At 46.6% G+C, this 20,989-nt stretch overlaps 1 protein-coding gene across 7 annotated transcripts in view; it reads right to left on the bottom strand.

Moving 5' to 3' along the window:
* srgap1a (SLIT-ROBO Rho GTPase activating protein 1a) overlaps positions 1 to 20,989 on the bottom strand; it is a 70,016-nt gene that overhangs the window by 6,274 nt on the left and 42,753 nt on the right. For 4 of the 7 annotated variants that reach the window (XM_084016647.1, XM_084016650.1, XM_084016651.1 and 1 more), the window contains exons 7-20: positions 19,909 to 20,130; positions 19,330 to 19,431; positions 14,823 to 15,020; positions 14,216 to 14,300; positions 13,224 to 13,251; positions 11,871 to 11,976; positions 10,179 to 10,239; positions 9,447 to 9,524; positions 9,184 to 9,318; positions 7,386 to 7,491; positions 7,055 to 7,279; positions 5,670 to 5,749; positions 1,930 to 2,110; positions 293 to 430 (exon numbers count right to left, since the gene is read on the bottom strand). In XM_084016647.1, the coding sequence (XP_083872773.1) occupies positions 293 to 430; positions 1,930 to 2,110; positions 5,670 to 5,749; positions 7,055 to 7,279; positions 7,386 to 7,491; positions 9,184 to 9,318; positions 9,447 to 9,524; positions 10,179 to 10,239; positions 11,871 to 11,976; positions 13,224 to 13,251; positions 14,216 to 14,300; positions 14,823 to 15,020; positions 19,330 to 19,431; positions 19,909 to 20,130 (1,745 nt within the window). Of the gene's footprint in view, positions 1 to 292; positions 431 to 1,929; positions 2,111 to 5,669; positions 5,750 to 7,054; positions 7,280 to 7,385; positions 7,492 to 9,183; positions 9,319 to 9,446; positions 9,525 to 10,178; positions 10,240 to 11,239; positions 11,274 to 11,870; positions 11,977 to 13,223; positions 13,252 to 14,215; positions 14,301 to 14,822; positions 15,021 to 19,329; positions 19,432 to 19,908; positions 20,131 to 20,989 lie in introns of those variants that run through there. The other 3 variants (XM_084016649.1, XM_084016648.1, XR_014597666.1) reach the window with 2 other exon arrangements.

Here is a 20,989-nt window from a genome sequence, read left to right as displayed (position 1 = left end):
CAGGCACTAATTAGCACAGAGGGATGCATGATAACCTTGAAGGAAATGTGGTTGTCTACGTGAGTGCAGTAGGAATTCCTAAACACCCATCATTTATAATAAACACTCATTAAAATGGATGCACTTTGCTGTTTGCTGTCATGTATTGTTGCTTCTTTTCCTTTGGATTTTCAGGTCATTACGTTTCCTTTATCTAGTCGGCAGCGGTGTTTTTACTGCTCAAGCTTAACACATAAATAATTTTGGAGGATTTTCAAATGCTAGATTCCTGATTTAAGGTCCAAAAACCAACCTGGTGATATAGGCCTCGGAGATCCTGGGGTCAGAGGGCGAGCCGATGTCTTTCCCCAAGCATTTCTCCTCTCCGCCGTGGCCGCTGCTGGCCTCGCTGTCAGCCTTCTGACTCAGAGTGTCTGAGAAGCTGTCATCTCTGGGACACGGAGACAGAGTGACATTGAGATATGATGAAAAAAAAAAAAAAAAAAAAAAGGCAAGAGGAAGCGACAGAAGAAAAAAAAGGAGAAATCAGCAAATCAGTCTGTCAGATTTGCACCGTTCTTCGATGACAGTATTTGATATCAGTTTCCTGCGAGTCAGCACCCCCCCCCCCCCCCCCCCAAGGTCCCGGAGAGAGATGAGTCATACTCCTCCGCCTCCTTATTCCAGTGAAATATGTGACACACACAACAGCTGTACGGGGTTCAGTGCGTGACTGGAGACCGGTGCCTGTCAGGTGGCAGCTATCAGATCTGCACCGCTGCCTCCGATGACGTGCATTATCCGACATAAAACACACTTATTTCATCCACATGAATGCACGCAGAGACGGAGCGAGGACGGACGGGCACTCCTCCGCTGCAGAGACCTAAATCTAAGGTTTTGAGATCCTGAAGTGGTCTCTCTGCATGTTTTATTCTGGGCTCTTTTATAGGACAAGTGAAGACGGCGACCCCTGCCAGCTCTTTACGCTGCTCTGTTTAAGTAGAGAGCGGGATGTTACTACGCTCCGGGAACAACCCGTACAGCTGTAAATTCCACTGCTCTTTCATTAACTAAGAGGACACCGCATCAGTAGTGCCCCTCCCGGTGAATTATTGATGGAGGCACACCGGCGAGGTAGAGCCAACGAGGAGAGCTGGGGAAGGCATTCTAAATGGCCATTTTGTCGGCCAGCTACTAAGTGATTGGAGCGATTCTGGTTCCCGTCCTAATGAGACAGTGAGTCCTGTCCATTAGGCACCAACAGTCGGCATGGCAGGCCTTTAGTGCAAAGGATGGGGGGCTGGATGCGAGACCCTGCAGTCAACTGATGGCCCCGAGCCTCTGACAGGGTAAAGTCAACATGGATACGTGTGTTTAACCCACAGGGGCATCATCAGGGAGAGCTGAAGGACTCCACGGCTCTGAGTGAAGCTGCTCGTAGTTTAGCAGTAGAAATGAACATTTCCTCACCTGAAAGATTTAAAAAAGACTAAGGGTGTTGTGTTATTTCAGGCCAAGGACCCCTTAGCTGACAGTGACCCGGTGGAGGGACCCCCGATTACATATCGTATAAAATTGTGTTGCTTATTAAACCGGGCCAATAATAATGTGTTGTGCGGCCTATAGTGCCATGAATAAAGGTGTGAAGCTATTAAAATGATCATTCTTGACAGATTCACATATTTATAGAACATATTTTAATTCTACATTGGCATTTCTACATCACAATTTCACAACATAACATTAAAGAAATAGGAAGATTTCTATTTGCTTATTATAGGTTGTATTCATTGTAATTTTTGGACATATTTTAATAAAACTGTTGGGATCCAATCATTTCTGGGACCTCCTTGACCCCTTGAAGATCTCGGTCCTGAAGCATTTGACAAATTCCCTATTTGACATGATGTGAGGGATCATCAAAGACTCTATTCTCAAATCACTCACATGTCTTGGACCACGATGTACTGATGTGGCACCAGGCCGTCGATGCCGTTGTGGCGTCCCTCCCACCAGTCCTCCGACGCCCGCTGATACAGCAGCAGGGAGGCGCCCTTCTTGAAGGACAACTCCCGGGAGGAGCGCCCGACGTAGTCGAACTTGGCGATGGCTTCGATGGGCTCGCCCTCTGTGGACGGAGAGGATTAGACGGGTCAGCGTCGTCACAGGGAGTGCAAAGACTTGTAAACGTTTGATACTTACGACACAAAACTCCGGACACATGCACCTAAAATACATGTTGGCAGTCTAGTCAGGTCTAATGTTGGCTTGTTTGTGCATGAGGACGCTCATGTGCAGCAGTTTGTGCACGTGTAGTTCAAGCTGAGGCAGTTGTTTATTTTGGTTGTAGTCAATAGTAACCCGGCTCTACAACACCAGGCCGGGGCAACAACAGGCCCCGAGGAGCTGTAGCGGGATATTTATAGAGGAGATCTATATGACTCAGGGGCACGTCACTCACTGTATGGATCATTAGACTGGGCTGATACCTACTCAATAACTGTACAAGTCCAAGCCTGGATCAGTGACATGGGAAATGATCATGGGGAACACCGTGAAAAGTTATCCAGACAGTCCTAACCAGGACTGTATCGATCGCTCCCACCTGAAAATCCGTCTCATATCGATGTCTGATCTGAAGAAAACATCTCGGTGTTTCCAAAAGGTTCACGTCTCAGTATGCATGCACTACAGCAACACTGGTCTAAAAATAGCTGACTTCATCCCTCCCTCACTCCTACTTCTGCCCTCCTCCCGTCGCACTTTAAAAGTCAGACAGACCCCCCTGGACCGACGCAGCCTCAACCCGAAGCACAGGCTCTCTACTTTCCCTGGGAACAGACGCGGCTGAATGTTGTATCGGCTGCAAAAAAGCCATCATGCTATATCTCTTTCACGGGAGCTTGGAAAAAAAATCCCAGATGAGAAGAGAGAGGGAATGCCGGCGTGATTCTGAGCAGAGCTGATGTTTTTAAAATTCCTCTCAACGTCCTTTTCAACCTCATCTACTTGTATTTATATATATATATATATATATAATTCCAACCTTTAACTCGCCACCTCCCTTGCGTCACTCGGTTGTCAGGAATGACGGGGTAGATGTGTCGTGTCTCCAATAAAACGTGACAAGCAGGAATTTACTGTCTGAATTAATTGGGCTGCACTGCAGCAGCGGACGAGGTTGTTAATAAAGTTGACGGAAAACCCTTATCGATGCGGGGATTTCTCTTCATCTCCATTTTCTCCGTCTCTTTCTCTCACTTCAACCTATCCAGCCATCCATCCATCATTTCTCCTCCGCTCTGCAAATGTTTATTCAGTGAGTGCACGCACGCACACACGCACACACACGCACGCACACGCACACACACGGCAATGACGTGGCGGAAAACAGCAGGTCATTAACTCGAATATCTGTGTCCTAAAGGATCCCCTCCGTCATGTTGTGCAATTATAACTGAGAATCGCTTCAGACACAACCACCCGAGGTTGCACACACACACACACACACACACACACACACACACACACACACACAAACACACACACACACACACACACACACACACACACACACACACACACACACACACACACACACACACACACACACACACACACACACACACACACACACACACAGCGACTGGAGTTAGAGAAATGTTGGACCGTGAGAGCCCGAGGCCCGTGGTGTAAGAGATCCAAACTGTCAGATGTCAAACACAAGCCAGTGGAGCAGAGTCATGGTGGATGTTGCTCTCCATCCACGTTCATACGGAGACGTAGCGGAGCAGAAGCCTGGTGTGAAATATGGTTCGGATCAATACAATAAGACAGGGTATAAAACACGTTCCCTTCCCTCCTCTCTCCTCGCCATCCCCCTTTTCCCGAAGACAAATATTATTCTAAGTTGCTTCAAACAGCAAGAGACGTCATGCTGGACATGAAGAGATGAAAGCGGATTAGAAGCAGCTCTTTATGGGGGGGAGAAGGGATGACCCTCCTTGTACAGTAAAATGCTCGGGGGGGATCCACAACAAGGACATCCCGCTACGCTCAAAGTGATATGAAATCAATGTACCAATTAGTTCACCTTCGACCTTGTAGCGGATTTACCAGCAGATAGGACGTCGAAGTATTGACGGCGTGCGAGAATCGCCGCTCGCAAAAACAAGACAGTTAATCTCCAGGCGTGACGGTCCCGGTCCATGAGACCGTCATGTGATCAGGCTGTTCTCAGACCAGAACTCGGTCTGTCTGGTGTTCGTTTACTTTGGAGGGCGAGGAGGGCCTTTACAAGCGAGCGCACATTCTAATTATTTAAGTCTGCAGAGTGCTGGTAAACAAACAAAGAGGTTCGCTTTTGTGTCTGAAATCCAAATGAGGTCAGGGGGATTTAAAAATAACCGATGACAAGAACTTGACCACAGTTCAAGACTCCGCAGGGAGGGACTGGAGTCAGCGAGGACATCCTCCCAGTTGGAACAACGCGGGGATAGAAAAAGGGATTTCTGGAAAACATAATCTTCCGTTAATTACTCAAAGTGTTGATAGCTGCCATCTGTCTTTTACAGTGGGAATTCACACCGAGAGAACTTTTCCTCGACTAATCAGACGTCCTTTTTTTTTTATTTACAGAGGACATCCAGATGATGGCGTTCATTTGGAAGTAGAGTGATTAACAGCTGATGTAACGAGACGAGATCTGCCAGATTTTCCAAACTCCGGTCCATAGAGACGGATGACGAATGGTGACAGGGATCATCTTTGTGTGAAAAGGAGACAGGATTGGGGCAGTTGTCACCATGGAAACAGGTTTGGGGAAGTCTGTTACTAAGGCGAGATGTGAAGCCTCGGCCCAACTATAGGTCGACTCTTTTTTTCGGCTCCCACCGTCGTCGACATCTGCACGGCTTCTCCTTCCCAGATTTATTACTTTTTAATGAGTTGGTAGTTTTATTGTCTCTTTGTCTCTACAGCGACGTCTGACCCCCGGCTGATTTTTTTGGTCTCAACTAACTCACTCACTGTTTGATTTGGACCGGACCAACTGGTATTCATTTCACTCAAACAGAGGACCACATGTATGATCACACAAACCGTGTCCCACCAGTAGAAGTCTTTTTTATTTCTTTATACTTCTCTTGGACACATGGAAATGAAGTTAAACATAAAGAAAACACAGACGTATAATAGTTGGAAAGCTATTAAATCCTGACACTTTTTGACACCTATTACTGAACGTTTCACCCTTAGAAAACAAGATTTCTCTCCAATTGGGGGTCCGGTTAGTCAAGACCACCCTGGAATTTGTACAAAAGGGCGATGTGGACGTGTCCCGAAGCCTCGAGGGGAGACGCAACAATCATTAGAATATGAATGGCCATCCATCACAGTGAGCCCAGCTCCCTGGCCCTTACAATGTTACTGCTTTTAAAACAGGCTGAAAGGCCGGATTAGCCACAGTGAGATGCAGCGAGCCGGACTGAACCCTCGAAACACGACAGACACAACGGGAAAGTTTCAACATGGACGGCAGGGGAGCGAGTGTTTGTAATGTGGTGTGATATTTGAGTGAAATTCATATAATATTCAATGACAAACCACTTAAAAATGGTGCAAAAAGGACACATTTACACACGTAATTGAAGCTCGAGTGTTGACATCATGTTTGGATAGTGACTCACCGTCCTCGCTGGTGTGCGTCTCCGTCCCTCCCTCGTTCTCCACTTCCTCCAGGGCTCCATGCTCGCTGTAGGGGCTCTCACTGTGTGGGGGGGGACAACATGAGAACAAGTCAGAGTCACAGCCAAGGCAGCGCTGCTGGGGGGGAGGGGGGGGGGGGGGGGGGGGGGGGTTGTGAAGGGACAGTTTCAAAACAGATTAGGAAAAAAAAGTCCAGATCCTTTCCTTCATTTCCTTTTCTTTCAGGAAATGAAAGTTGCTTGAAGATACTTTATCTCATAGCTCACTTAAACATAAGGCTTTTGCTCAAATCCCAGCAGTCAAATCTCATTTCAGTGAGGACGAGGAGGAGGAAGGGAGGGTTTTTTATTATTATAATTAATAAGACCTAGAAGAAGTTCAAATGGCGGTCATTATTCTGTGAGAGGCTTAGCTCCTCTATCTGTGGTTTGGGCCTCTTTTTTTTTTCTTCTAAATGGTCTTCTTCTGGCATCGTGCTGAGAGAGCTGGCGGTAATGCCACACACACACACACACACACAGATTACCCCTGCCAGGAAGTGAGTCTCCTCCCCTGTTAGCATGTCACCAGCCACCTCCTCTTCTGCTAGAAAGGGAGGCAGCCAAGACAACAAATCTCCACGGGGCTACATGAGCATTGAGGGAGGAGGAGGGGGGGGGGGGGGAACACATGGTCGTGGAGAAACGGTTGATTAGCTCTCGCCAGGGATAAATCCCCGTCAGCCTGTGGTGATGTGGGAGCATAGAACAGGGGAAACAGAGACAGATGAAGAGAGGATGTAACAAGCGATAAGCTCCGCTTACAGATGTGGAGCAGCAAAAGGGCCTCAGGTTTGTCTCCGTTCGGCTCCAGCATGTGCTGCTATTTACCTAATCGCCCTCACCCTGCCATGTGACCTTTTCCTTTTCCTCCTGTCGTGATGGAGGTCATTAAAGGGATTGTTTCAGCCTGCCTCACCTGGATAATAGTACACCACGTAAAGTCGGCACCGAAAACACGCTCGACCTTGTCATGTCAACCACAGACGCGTAACTGCTGTGAGCGTAAATGCTCATATCTCCTCTACTGACACAGCTGCAGCGCTGAGAGTGCACGCACACCTGGATGTTGAGTGAGACCCTAATGAAGGAGGTTTTGGCCGCTAGCCTCTGTTCCATTCAGACCCCGAAACCTACATTCGTGCAGCTGCATGAAGTGATCTCTTCCCCTTTAAATCCCGGATCACCCACGACTTGACATTCAGACACCGCTGATCCAAAGATGATTTGCGATAAAGCCTCAAGAAACTGAGCCACGACCTGAAGGATGACGTCATGTTTGGATGACGCATCGATGGGCGGTACCAGCTACATGCGTCATTCCTCACCAATAGTCTCCTCCGGCCATGCACTTCTCGTAGATGGGCCCGTCCAGCTCTTTGGCATCGGGGAAGATGGTTTCGTGGTGGATGATGATGGTCTTGATGATCTCGTTGACGTGGGCCTGGCAGGAGACCTGGTCCTGGCTGTCTGGCGTGGGCATGAGGGTGGGGCCGAAGCATATGGCCAGGTTGTACGGGTCCATCATGTTCTCGTCGCTGTACTGGGACAGGCTGGAGGGAGGAGGGAAGGGGATGGGGACAAGGAGACCAAGTTAAGGCATTACACTGGGGACAATCCTTATGAAATCAAAGGGTAAGGGTTACGGTATGAACTTACTGGTTGAGGAAGGCGAAGAGGTAGCGCATGACGATGAGGACTGATCTGGGGATGGTCAGGAGGATCTTACGGATGTACAGCGCTCTGTCATACAGGTTCTCTATTCCTACAGCAGCAGAAAAACACAGAGAGGGCGTGACGTTAAATCAGCAAAATGCTGTCATACCAAAATAAAAACAGTGTTAAACAGATAAACACTGCTTTGTGTCCATCCATGCTGCACTCTCTCCCTTTTATACCAGATGGTGGTATTGATTAGCTCCACGCCACGTCCCAGCATAGAAACACAAGAGCACATTGAAGCTCAGCCAATTACTTATCAGAATGACTCTCTGTGGGAGACCGGCAGAGATTTATTAAAGCAGTGTAACATGTAACGTGTGTGTGTGTGTGTGTGTGTGTGTGTAGAGGCCATGGGAAATGTATCAACTCTGTTATGGTGACCTTCAACTCAGCCTATGTTCCCGCTGCTGACACCGAAGAGGAAGAGGAAGAGGAAGAGGAGAAGGAAGTCAGCACTTTTCATTAGCACCTGACGACGAGGACGCCAACTAGTTCTTCCTGCTCCAAATGAAAACCGGTACTCTAATCTGTCTTACAGAAATGAGGGTCTTAACAACGAAGGAAGGAGACCCTCCTTTTTCTTCTCAAACATCTTTATCGCGGGAACATTATCATCACTTAATACAAAAACAAAGCGTTTAAAATGGTTTTCCTTTATCAACACTCGAGACTGCCGACCTTCACGTCTTTCATTACTATCTCATTTGTTCTGCTGTGGAACTTGAAGCAGCCTTTTTTTTATTTTTTATTTGGCTGAGCTGGGGCTCTGCTGGCTGCTAAAAATAGCCCCGTCACCCTCCAGCCACTTTGTACCATCTGGGATTTGGGCTTCTGGGAGACTTGTGATGTATTTCATTTCTCATGAATACCTAACTAGGTTTTTTTTGTGAGGTTCCTGAGCACTTCAGAAACTTACTATTGAAAGATCTACCCCAACGCAGGCTTATACACATCACCTACAAACACACGTGACAACGCCCACGCAAAAAAACATCCCTGCTGCAAATTCCCAAATGAAAGATATCAGTTGCTGCAGTATGCCACAGTGGAGAGGGGGGGGGGGGAAACGGGAACGTGTTCTTGTAGCTGGTCTGAGCTGCTCCATATGGAATAAGCAGAGGGTTTTTAATATGGAGCTCGCTGGGCGTTCAGCCCACACTGCAATCACTGGCATGTATCACTGGAGAATGTAAACAGGGAATCCCCATCACTCATCCTGCAGAAAAGTACACCCAGGAAAACACACACACTCAGGAGGACACCAAAGCCTGAACATAAACACACACACAGTAGGCATTACAGCACACGTGCCCATGTGACTCTGTGCATGTTCATGTTCTTTAACAGAGCGTAACGCACATCCTCCCCTCCATGAAATGTCTTAAAAGATCAGAAAAAGCCTCACAAAGAGCTGACTGATCTGTGAACTGACTCACAGTAAAAAAAAAAACACTATTTTTATATGAAGACTTCAGTGTAGATTCAGCTATGGATTCAAAGGCCGCTGCAGACATTTCACATTCCACCACAATACTGCAAGCGTGAAGGAGAGTATCCTTCTATCTGACGTCGACCGAAATACAACAGAGTAATTATTCTGTTTCCTCTCGACTGTACATTTTAATCCCGATGATTGCATATGGTAGTCTTGATCAACGACGACAGAATAAAACCAACTGACCACAGAGAAAAGAATGTTAGAAGTAATAAAAAGTAAAAATATGTGTGTCCTTACTGATGCAGGCCAGCAGATCGTTGAACCTCTCTTTGGGGAACAGCGGGTTCTCCAGACCACGGAAGTAAAGCTTGAGAACGCCAGCCACAGAGTTGATGTCATGATTGTTCTCATCGTCCGTCAGAGGGTCGTTTCCTGAGACACAGACCAAGTTAGCAGGTCAGCTGGACATCCTCAAGTACAAATACATCTCAAATACTCCTCAAAAAGAAGCCCACAGGCTGCACGTGGTCAGTAGAATGTGATAAATAGTCATGGTGTACCTCTTTCGAACGAGTTCTTGATGTCATTGACTTCCAGCTGGGATCCAGACACACGGAATATTCCTTGATGTTGAAGGCCTGCACAAGCAAGACAAAGACGGAGGGTGAGGAAGCATGAAAAACAGGAGGAACGTGTGCAGAAGTCCACTCGCAGAAAGACAAGTCAGTAAAAGCAGACTTCAGCTGGACCTCAAAGGCACATCCTGTTTGTTAAGCCCCTTCACTTTTCTAATTAAAGATAATTAATGGGTCAGGGAGGCCGCAATCAAGCCTTAAGTGTCTTCCGTCTGGGATTAGGAGTTAATAAGGGGAGAGGTCAAGGGTCGGGAGGGAGCATGATTAGTCTCTTTTTCGATTTGTACGTCATCAGTTGGCTGCCCGAGGCAGCAAACCATGAAATCTGAGTTTGCCAGTCCGGACCAGAAGAAATATTACAACTTGTGCCAGACGACGGCGTCGGTCTCTCTCACAGTTGGATTCGGAAAACTGGGTGTAAAAAGGCTGCGCCGCCGTAAACAGGATGGAATCTGCGTTTTCCCATGACTGAGCTCAACCCTAAAAATGACAAACGACGTACACACCCTAAACAATTCACTCCTGGAAATCACCGAAGGTCACGTTTCACCAAAGTCAGAAGGACTTGTTAAATGAAGCAGGTTCGCGGTTTGGTTCATGGGAACAAATTCATCAAAAGAAAATTAAGTCATGGAGTTATTTGTTGCTGAGACTCACCGTACAAATTGATGTAGCGGATACAGCTTTCCACCACACGGGGGATGGCTTGTCCAGAGTCCTTCCAATGGCAAAGGAAACAAAAACACCCAAAGGTCAGATCACGTAGAATGTGTATGACAAGAGCTGGAGCCCGACAGATACGTTACAGTAGTAAATATAAGATATATGTTGTATTTAAATGATTTTAAATGACTATAAATAGAAATAAAACTGTAGTATATAATGTAAATGATGCATTAATTATGTCAGATTACTTTACTGTATCTAATAAACCGATGATGTCGGCCTCCTGACGTGTCGGTCGGACTCCAGCAGAGAATAACATGTTAAAAGTATGTGAACATGCACACCCAGTGTGAGTGAAGTGCGTAGGTTTAGACACAAAGTGAGACAGACTGAGGTGACCCGCTGTTTGCCCCCGTCTCCCATAGCAACCCGCTGGTCACACAAACGCTTCGACTGGCCTCCAGTGTTGCTAAATATACTTTATGCTTCGCAATCAAGTGCAACCCGTGTTTGAATTAAGGAGAGCTTATCTTAAAGAGCCACGCACTCGACGTGGAGCCCGGGGGAGTGGTGAGATGAGAGGAGCAGCCGCCGCCTCCTTCAGAGAGAACAAACTCCTCTCATGCACTTAAAGACGCCGTGGACTGCACTCCCGTTCTGCCTCGATGCCAGATGCTCCTGCGGCTCAGTGCCGGACGGGGACTCGGTACGTGCTTTTTAACGATATGGCCGATCTGTTTGCAGCCCTCAGGTGTATACACGCACAATCCAGATACGGCGACTACGCCAAAACTCTACTTTTTATCGTTGGCGCCGAGCCACGAGGGCGGAGGCACGCGCCTGGTGCAGCAGGATTATGTAAACCTATCTAACGTTGGGATATGTGAGACTGGGGATGGCGGGTTGATATCAGTCTGTCTCCTCACAGCAGCCAGGCGACGGACACATGATATAGACGATGTGAGGTTAGTGTGTTGTTAAGGGCAGGACAGGTGAAGGAAATGAGAACAGGCAAGCAGCATGGGCCCCCCGAGATGCTTCAAAGGGTCTACCTGGTGTCGAGCGTGCGAGTTCCTTCGTCCGCGGCTACAGAGAAGTGTTGCAGAGGAACAGAGAAAAGACAGAGAGAAAAGCAAGACCCAGATTAGGACCACAGCAGCTGCCCACCAAAGATTTTGCACCCTCATGCCACTCTGAGCTGGCATCAAACCCCAAAGGAAATAAACGAGGGAAGTGGACAGGACCGGATGAGGCACCTTATCAGTCTGGCATCCCTGAGTGCCATTTACCCTGCTGTTTTCTCTGGAGGAGGAGGAGGAGGAGGAGGAGGAGGAGGAGAGAGTCTCCCTGCCAGAGCAGCCCAGTGATGCCAGGTCAGCAGTGAGTCAGGGAGCTGACCGAGACACAACATTCATCCGTCCAAACGGAGTTTTATCCTCTCCTCCTGCAGCCCTTCCAACTCCATCAGAGCCACCCTTACATCTCAGACCGCCAGAGCTCACTGACATATGAGGTTTCAGGAATCCCAACAACTAAGTTGTTGTTTGTATTTTGTTGGTAAAAAGATGAATCAAAGCTGAAGTGCTTTGGGGGGAACCCACCAAAATGACCAGGAAGCCAGAGCAAGACAGAAAATAGATAGCGGGAGGAGCAATGTCGAGAGGACGGACTGGTAATCGGTACCTTGATAAATGACTCCATATTGCCATTAAATAACCTAACATTAAAAACAGAGCGGGGTCTAGCCCGCCGGGTGCCGGTGTGGGTTTTGAATGGCCCATTGGGATGTCTAGAATACAAAGAATGCATTAGAATAAGCAAACAGTGCAGTTTTTTCCCCCCCTTTTAAAGTGGTTTATCTATTCTCCAATAACCTTTACGTCCTTCAGAAACTCGAGCTGAAGCGGAGGCTGACTAATCTTTAAAACCCTTTGATGCAAGATGATGGATGAGCGAATGGTGGCATTTTCAGACACCGCCGAAACTCTTGAATTCATTTTTTTTTCTCCTTTATAATCCTGTCCTTTCTTTCTCCACACGATATCACAAGCCAGCGGAACATCTGACCCGCTGGGAGCATCGCATGTGTCAGCATCTACCTCATGACAGACCCTGCGGGGGATTGCCTCTCTTAGTCTGTGTGGAGATGTGTATTCGTGTGTGTGTGTGTGTGTGTGTGTGTGTGTGTGTGTGTGTGTGTGTGTGTGTGATTTAATACAATTTGGCTTCTTGTGACCGTAGGACTGAGATAAAAAGAGTCCAGGACTTTGGTCCTTTCTGCTCCTCAATCATAGCAAAATAATTATTCTGCTAGAAAAGCCTGAAGGTGATTTAAATATCTAATCATGCCAACACAAAAGAGTTCAAATTGTGCCATTAAGCTTCCCACCCCAGCACTTACTTTAATGGTTAGAAATACTGGTTTTTAATCTCTACTCGGGAGCAATCATTTTCTTGATTGTTCTCTTTTTGTCTACAAAATGTTGGAAAACAGTGAAATACAGCCTTGAAAAGGTGATATCTTTGAATGTGTAGTTATGACTGACCAACCAAAAGATTATATTATTTCAAGAATATAATACAAAGAACACAAATCTTCACAATGGAAAAACTTTGTTAGTAATTCTTTGAATTTTAGTTTGAAAATGAAGTCTTTTATCTGTTATTGAAGATGAAAACATTTAAGGAAAACTGGCTCATCTAATCCTATTCGCTCCTCTTTTGTTGTTCTTTAAAAATTAATAAAACACTTCTTGTAAATGTTTTCCCGTCTCTCAGGTTAAACATTCTCCACTTTAGGGAACAGGAAGGACCGTAACCTCGCCACAAATTATCATGTTGAGCTTAAAACACACACAGAGGCTGGTACATCTGCTCTCCGGGTCAAAACTACAGAGTCATCTGACTCTCACGGTCACAGAGGACGTCACGTGAGAATATCCCGAGGCAAACTGTCCTCGCCTTGCTGAGCTGCAACGCGTCACGAATGTTTCTGTCGTTGCTGAGTGTGTGTGTGTGTGTGTGTGTGTGCTTTACCTTGTGGTCATGTAGTCAGCTCTGTGGCCTGCGGGTGAAGAGAGAAAAGAGAGGAGATGTGAGCGGAGGTTAGACGTGTGGACATGCCAGGACCCGTCTGAGGTCCCTGCGGTGCATTCTGCATACGGCCAGTGAGGCGTTCGCAGCCTGACATCTGTCCACAACCACCGACACACACACACACACACACACACGCACACACGCACACACACACACACACACACACACACACACACGCACACACACGCACACACACACACACACACACACCTATGCATACAAACACACATAGCTTGCACAGATACTTAAACAGGCAACACTTAAGCTACATTACAATAACAGTACAACAATCTTTTACAACAGACGCAGCAATCATTATAGAAATACGCCGAGCTACAACTTGTGAGGTAAGATTGAGCCCATAATAGCTTCCGAATGGTTTTGGCGTACACGTTTGTGTTGCCGTGAACAGGATCTGACCTGCCTGTGTGTCTGACTCACGCTGCACTCCCGCTCATTGACAACAATATGATGAAGGGGCGCGTGTGGGAGAGGCGGGAGGCTTTCCTCTTCCTCGTTAGCACACGGCTCCATTAGTCATGGAGAGGAGAGTTTGAATGAAACCAGCAGGACTCGCCGGTTAGAACAAGGACTCTCCGGGTTGCCGGTAGATTTAGCCCCGAGGTGATCCCTCCAATGTAGACCGTTGTAATAACCGCCACCCCTCTAATGCACGGCGGTCCATTAAGTTGGAAGCAAATCAATCACTAAGACGGATAATACGAGCTCAGAATCCCCCCCTCAGCTCTGGCTTGCCTGGCTAAAACCCAGATTACCATCGAGCAGCTTTGAATAGTGGGAAAAGCAGGCAAACAATGGGAAATGTGCCTCGAGTAAGGCTGCAGAAAATAAAAACACGGCATCATTTTTGAGAAGAAGACAAGGCCCAAACCGGTTGAAAGTGGATTTGACATCAAGAGTCGTGACCGTACCTTCACCCAGGATCCTCTTCAGCAAGTCGTGTTTGGCCTGCAGTTTGGAGATGAGATTACTGCCCTCCAGAAACTCCCGGAATTTCTGTGGAGAATTGAGAGTAATTACACGGCGGGGCTGAGTGCCAACGAGAGCACCCGCTCTTCAGACAGCAATCTGCGATAAGAAAAGCCAAGGGCAAAGGACACGCCGAGAGTCCCTTTAAAGCCTTTATCGGAGCATGTCCATCTTCAGACTGCAGCACGATAGCAGTTAGCCTCGCAGAATGGAAATCATTCGGGAGAACTACCACTGTGCCGGCTCGGCAAAGATTTCTACTTTGATCGGGACTTTTAAGGCCAACAGAATTTACATGCACAAATTAAGCTTTTTTAAAGTCCAGATAAAAGCTTTGAGTTCTTTTTCTCATATTCATTTTACAGAATGTTGTTTAATACGAGTATATAATCAGACAAAAGAAATCTAGCACTTCTGCTTCTTTTAAAGCGCTTAAGGACAGAAAGCTAACCGGGGCTTCAAAGAGAGATTCATATTTGAAGACTTTGCATTGCTTCCTTGTATCCACCAGCATCCTGTCTTCGACTCAAACAGTGCGTCTCCACTCACCATGAAGTAGAACTGCTCCGTCTCCTGCTGGTTGGCCCTCCTCTTGGCGATGCTGGGCTTGCTGAGGTACGTCTCCGACACGGTGGACTTGACCGACTCCGTGGACCGGCTGTGGTGGAAACACTCGGACACGTCGTAGTCTTCGATGGTCACCATGTCCTGGATGGTAGTCAGGGTGGCCTCTGATGTCTTTTTGATCTGAAAGATGCAATGGAAAAAAAACCCAGCCGTCTTAAAAGCTAGATCTTCTCTGCACCATCACAATATTTCCAGCGCAGCGTACCAAGCAGCTGGTATCATCACTCTCCATAACAACTTCCACTATGACACTCAAAAATTCAGGTGTTTTCTAACAACACAAAATCTGCCCGTCCCTGAAAAAGAGTCCCAGCCAAAGCAATCAATTTGCATGCACTCAGAGGAGCCAGAGGTGAACGGCGTCAGCAGGAGACGGCACACTTCAGTCGCAGGCTTTTAAGACTCGTTTCCATAACTGCGTCTTCCCTGTCAACACGAGTGCTTCTGCCGGAGCTTATAGGCATCGGGACTTTGCAGAGCGCGCTCCACCACTTACTGCGGAAGACGTCCAGGCAGTGGATCTGCTGCAGGCCACGACTACATGCAGGACGTAATGACATGAGATGATGGAAGATACGGCAAACAAAACGGTCGGGCGAAAAGAACAAACATAGAGAACAACGGTACGATGGAGTATTAGGCCCACTGTTGGGTGCATCTTATGAGAATAAATACCAGCAATAATACTTCTGATCATGCAAGTCTTTTCTAAATCTTATTGCATTCTCATTATTGAGATGTGTCAGCCTGGAGCAAAGTGTTGGACCGACAAACTGACACTAACATCCCTGTAGCCAAAAAGTCATCACATGCAATTTTATTCTTTAAAAAAAATGGTTTTCTGTCACAAGTCTGGCCCTTATACTCAATGATATAATGTTGGTCTACATAAAAATGTCCCAATTATACATTATAATAACCTGTTTATGAGGATTACACATATAAAAGTGACCATTCTACTGACTAACCCAGAAAAAACAATGAGTTTACTAAAGTTCTATCAATACAGGGCCATATGGGCTATGGACAATTACAGAATGAGGAGAAGTAGGAAGAGCAAGAGCAAGAAAAATAATAATAAAATAAGAGACAGACGAGGAGGAAGACTCTGGAGACTGTCGAGCATGTGAGCGTGAATCACTGATGTGGAAGAGATGCAGAAGGAACGAGGCCACGCTGACGTAGAAACACCAGCAACCACCTCGACGGGAACATCCTGCAAAGTGCTCCTCCTCTTCATCCGACAGAGAAACAGACGGGGTAGAAGTGCGAGGACCAGAACAGCTCAGCTGAGTGACGTAGATGAAAGTCCTCCTCATTATTTCTTATAGTCAGGAGGACCCCCATTCAAAACGGTAGCGAGCCCGTTTCTTAGTCGTTAAGTGAGTCTGACCTCGGTGCTAATGAAAGAACAAGGTGGATTCCTGCTGAAACTGTGGATTCGCTTGTTCTTTGAAAACTTTGACCTGTTGACTCATTTGGCTTTCAAAAAAGGAAAAGAAAAAAAAAAACCCAAAAAGAAAGGTGGACTCCATCTCTTTCATGTGTTACACTGATGGATTACAGTGCTGACACGCATGCTTGGGCACACAATGTGGCTGCAGTTAGTGTGTCATCCGTCCCGCCGTAAAGCAAAAACATACGGCAGGTTTGAACACGACTAATGACAGCGTAGAAAAAAAAAGGAACATTTTGCGATTGAAATACTAAAAACATCATCATGTCTCGTGACGGCGCTGGGGGGGGGGGGGGGGTTTATCGTTTGGTTGATCAAAGGAGAACAAAAACGCAAATTAACCGCCGCCTTCAAGAGACGGAGAAAACATCACTCACGCCATCACTTTACATGTATGCACTGCAGTTTGATCCACGACAGGTGCCAAACACAGGTATCTCACTACGACACAGCCATTAGTTCCACACTGTTGTGTGTTGTCTCTCTCTCTCCCTGGCAGCCTGGTGCCGCTCGGCCCCCGTGGAGGCGAGAGGCCCAGCTGTCATCGTGAAGACAGGACCCATGCATGCGTGAGAATCACTCCCAGTGAAAAAAAAAAAAAAAAGCTGTTGAGTCGATCCATTATTCAGCAGACGAATAGTTACCAGTGTTCACTGCTGGGCTCGATTACAACGAAGCTCCGAGACAGAATTGGCCCCATTAGTCACCGAAAGCTGAGCGACAGACCTGGAGAAAGTCCCTGGAACCGAACCACGACTGTGTGTTTGCAACACAGACGATAATACGTGGGGTTTAGTATCACGTCTGGTGTGTTTACAGTCGTCATTCTCCATTCATCGCACTTTAAAATCCATGTTATCGTGCAGGGAGGCAGGGAAACATCCCAAACTGTTATTTCAACGTCAATCATCGCAGCTCAAAAGACAGACTGCTATGCTATGTAGCAAGTGTGTAATCTGCTGATCATCACACACACACACACACACACACACACACACTTTGATGTGCCTCCCTGAGATTTATCTGAGGAAAACAAACGCTCCCCGCCAAAGGAGACGGTGCTTAGATTGAGTTTAGTGTGAAACGTCTTGAGAATACGAAGGAGAGGAGAATCAGCCCGTATGTGCCTCTGGTTCACGCCGAGGCAAATGAGATCTAAATGGCCCGATTATTAAATCCGAAAACCACTGACGAGCTGAAACCAACGCCGTCCTCGCAGACTGTTTTTAATGAAAACATTTCAATTGTGATTTCTGCAGCGAGGCAGCCGGCAGATCTACGTTAACCCCGACCCTTTAGCAAGAGGGATGTTCTGGTTTTCTCCCCATGTCCTCCCCCTCCCTCCTCCGCCTCACCCATCACTGATGGGGGAGTAAATTATTCAGCAATGTTTTCTCTCACTGTTTCACGGGAGTCAAAGAGGTTTGAGGAAACAGCTGCACTTCTATTAAGCACTGCCCCGCAGCCTTTTCCTGGCCGGATGAAGACAGACTCTTTTTTTTTTCTTTTTTTTTTTGACAGTCGTGCTTGTAGGTCATCACAGCGCTTTGAAAAGTTCATTTTTCAAGGATGTATCTGGCGTGCTGTGCCCGGGAAAGAGAGGCCATCTGGTGATCCTAAAGGCAGCAGCGCCCTCCAATTCTGACCCACCAGGACATCCGCTTCAGCGAGGCGGGCGGACGAGGACATGAAACAAGCAGGGCCAGTCATCACACAAATGTGTGTACGTGTGTATTCCCAGATGCAAAAATACTGTGGGTACTAGAGACATGGTGGACTGCGATGACACCAGTAGGACCCTAGCCAGCCCTGCTGATACACAGCAAAAGACACATTCATTCATTATTTCATTAAGGATGAAAGGCATTGAATCTTTACAATAATAAGTGAAACTCTCCCATCGATCGGTCATTCCATCTGATGTTCATTTCAGTCAATTTCACAAAGTTTCCGACGATGCGATCAAAAGGGATCTGAAGTCACGGCGGATGTGAGGGAAGCTGAGTGACATGTTCTTGTGTCTCCGTCTCCCTTTGTAGCGGGATAAAAGAAAGAAAGTGCACTGATGTGGAGGGCGGGAGAGAAACAGAGAGGATAAAGAGGAAGGCGTCGGCGAGAGCTCAGGAGAGGGGAGGCAGGTTAGATGTGATCCAAAAGTCAGCGTACACTGGACGTGACTGCACTCTCACTCGAGGCTGATGATCTATCATCTTAAAACGGAATCATATTGTGATGACATCATACATCAATATATCGTGATATACAATAACACGGTCTGACATGATAATAGCAAGCAACACAAATGTCTTAGATTATCTGATTATTCTGCACCGAAGTTCTTAATTTCATGAGAAAATACCTTTATCTTGATGATACTGTATATGTATATACACATACTTTATAAAAACACACATAAACAAAAATAAATAAATACAGCCCAAGAAGCAGAGAAGCGTCTCCAATGTCACAACAGAGCAGCAAATAGAAGCGAGACAGTGAATTCTACCAGTGGGAACAAAAATGGAGGCTTCACAAAGAGGATTTGATGGCTACCTGCAGGGCATGAGAGAGGAAAATACAAGAGTGTGCTTGTGTGTGTGTGTGTGTGTGTGTGTGTGTGAGTGTGTGTGTATACGCAACGAAAATGTTGATTCTTCCCGAGATCATCAGGAACTATTTCTCCGTCTCACCTCGGATGACTTTCTGGCTGAAGTTAACTTTTTCTTTGGTAGCTTTAAAGCTCTGCAGCTGTCAAAGTCTCGCAACCAACAAACAGCAGCGTGATGAAACCGCTGCTGCTCTTGCACAACAACAACAACAACAACAGCGGAGCAGCGGAGAACAGTTTGACATGTTTGACACACCTCAAGCCCTTCATCACAAATACCTGAATAATAGAGATGAGCCGATCAATTGTCGGTCGATATGTATGCTGACGAATATCGTCAATCAAATCGGAATCGGCCCTTTTACCTCTTCGTTCTCGATCTTCAGAGTCGCCAGACGAGACTGGAGCTGCTGGAACCTCAGGATGAGCTCTCCGTTCACCGGCGGCTGCACTGAGACCTGACACACCTGGAGGAAAATAAAAAACACAGCGTTGATGATCAGAAAAACACGCAGAGGGAACAAGCAGTCGAGTCTGGTTCAAACCAGACGCAGGCGTCCAAATTCTTCGTCAATTGCACTGAAAGCCACAGGGACGTTTCCCCGCGAGCGAACGCAGCCACACAACAAGCAAGTAAACAGACATGATATCAGCGTCGGTAGCTCCAGCCAACCAGTAAAACCCTGAACACATGTTGAGCTACGATACTGCAGGGGGAGAATTAACACATGATTTGTCAAATTCTATGCCCCATAAAACCTGATCCGGCATCCCAGACGGAGTAAAACGCTGCAGTTAAGCCGACCAAGTCAGACCTCATTAAGTCTGAGACGTTTTTTTCAAATACACATTCTCTTCCATGTTGTTCAGAATACACAAAACATTATAAAACACATGGTATAAATATGAAATGGGGTTCTGCATGTGTCCTTTTCATCACATACCTCGTCTCCCATGTGTGACTGGAACTCAAATTTGGCCGGCGGGCAGAAGGCTGTCGGGAACATCTCCATGAAGCGCTGCCGGTCACTCCGAGGGTCCAGACTGTCCACGGCGTTCTCGATGATGTCGAGACCCTCGTGGCGCGACGTCTCCAGGTTGTATTCGGCCGACAGGTAGGTGCGCAGGGCCCGGTTCAGACTGGCGTGGTACCCCAGATCACAGCACTGGAGAGGGAGGGGAAGGGAGGGTCAACGTGATCCTAGAGGCTCTCATAATACACAAAGTAACACGAGACTGGGGCTGCAACAAACCATAGTTTTCTTATTTACAGTGACAATGATACATCACGGTTTGAATATCATCGTTTTCTTCATGAATTCTTTGAAAAGTGAAAAATGGATGCCCAAGTTGATATCTCCAAACTCAGTCCAAAACTCAGAGACTGATACACTATTAAATAAAAACATGAGAATCTGGAGCAGTTTTGGTTTAAAAAAATATTTAAATACTAAAATAATAATAGATCGTTTCAGCTCTGAACTAGACAGTCGTTTCTAACGTTTAATTAGTTGGTTAATTAGCTTATTTTTTTATAAACACGGAAGGAAAACAAGACGATTTCATATGGTCATTAAAAAAACAAAACAACATTTCAACCATTAAATAAAGAAATTTCCCCTGTAAACAGAGCAGCAGCTTCTGAGTCAGCAGTGTTGCCTCTGTGTTCCTGAATGTTACCTGAATGTGAACAAATGTTACCTCCAGGAACTAATGCTGGGTTTTTAATAACTAGAACCTTGGCCATGGTCTCTCCCCAGGCACTCACAATCACACACACAATCACACACACACACACACACACACACACACACACACACACACACACACACACACAGAAACACACACACACACACACACACACACACACACACACACACACACACACACACACACACACACACACACACACACACACACACACACACACACACACACACACACACACACACACACACACACACACACACACACACACACACACACTACACTACATTCTCCACTCCTTCACTCCTGTCTGGAATA

This window comes from Eutrigla gurnardus (assembly GCF_963514095.1).
Source record: "Eutrigla gurnardus genome assembly, chromosome: 9".
In the NCBI taxonomy this organism is placed as follows: Eukaryota; Metazoa; Chordata; class Actinopteri; order Perciformes; family Triglidae; genus Eutrigla; species Eutrigla gurnardus.
Note: the sequence above shows the minus strand (reverse complement) of the source record. Positions and strands in the feature narration are given on the sequence as shown.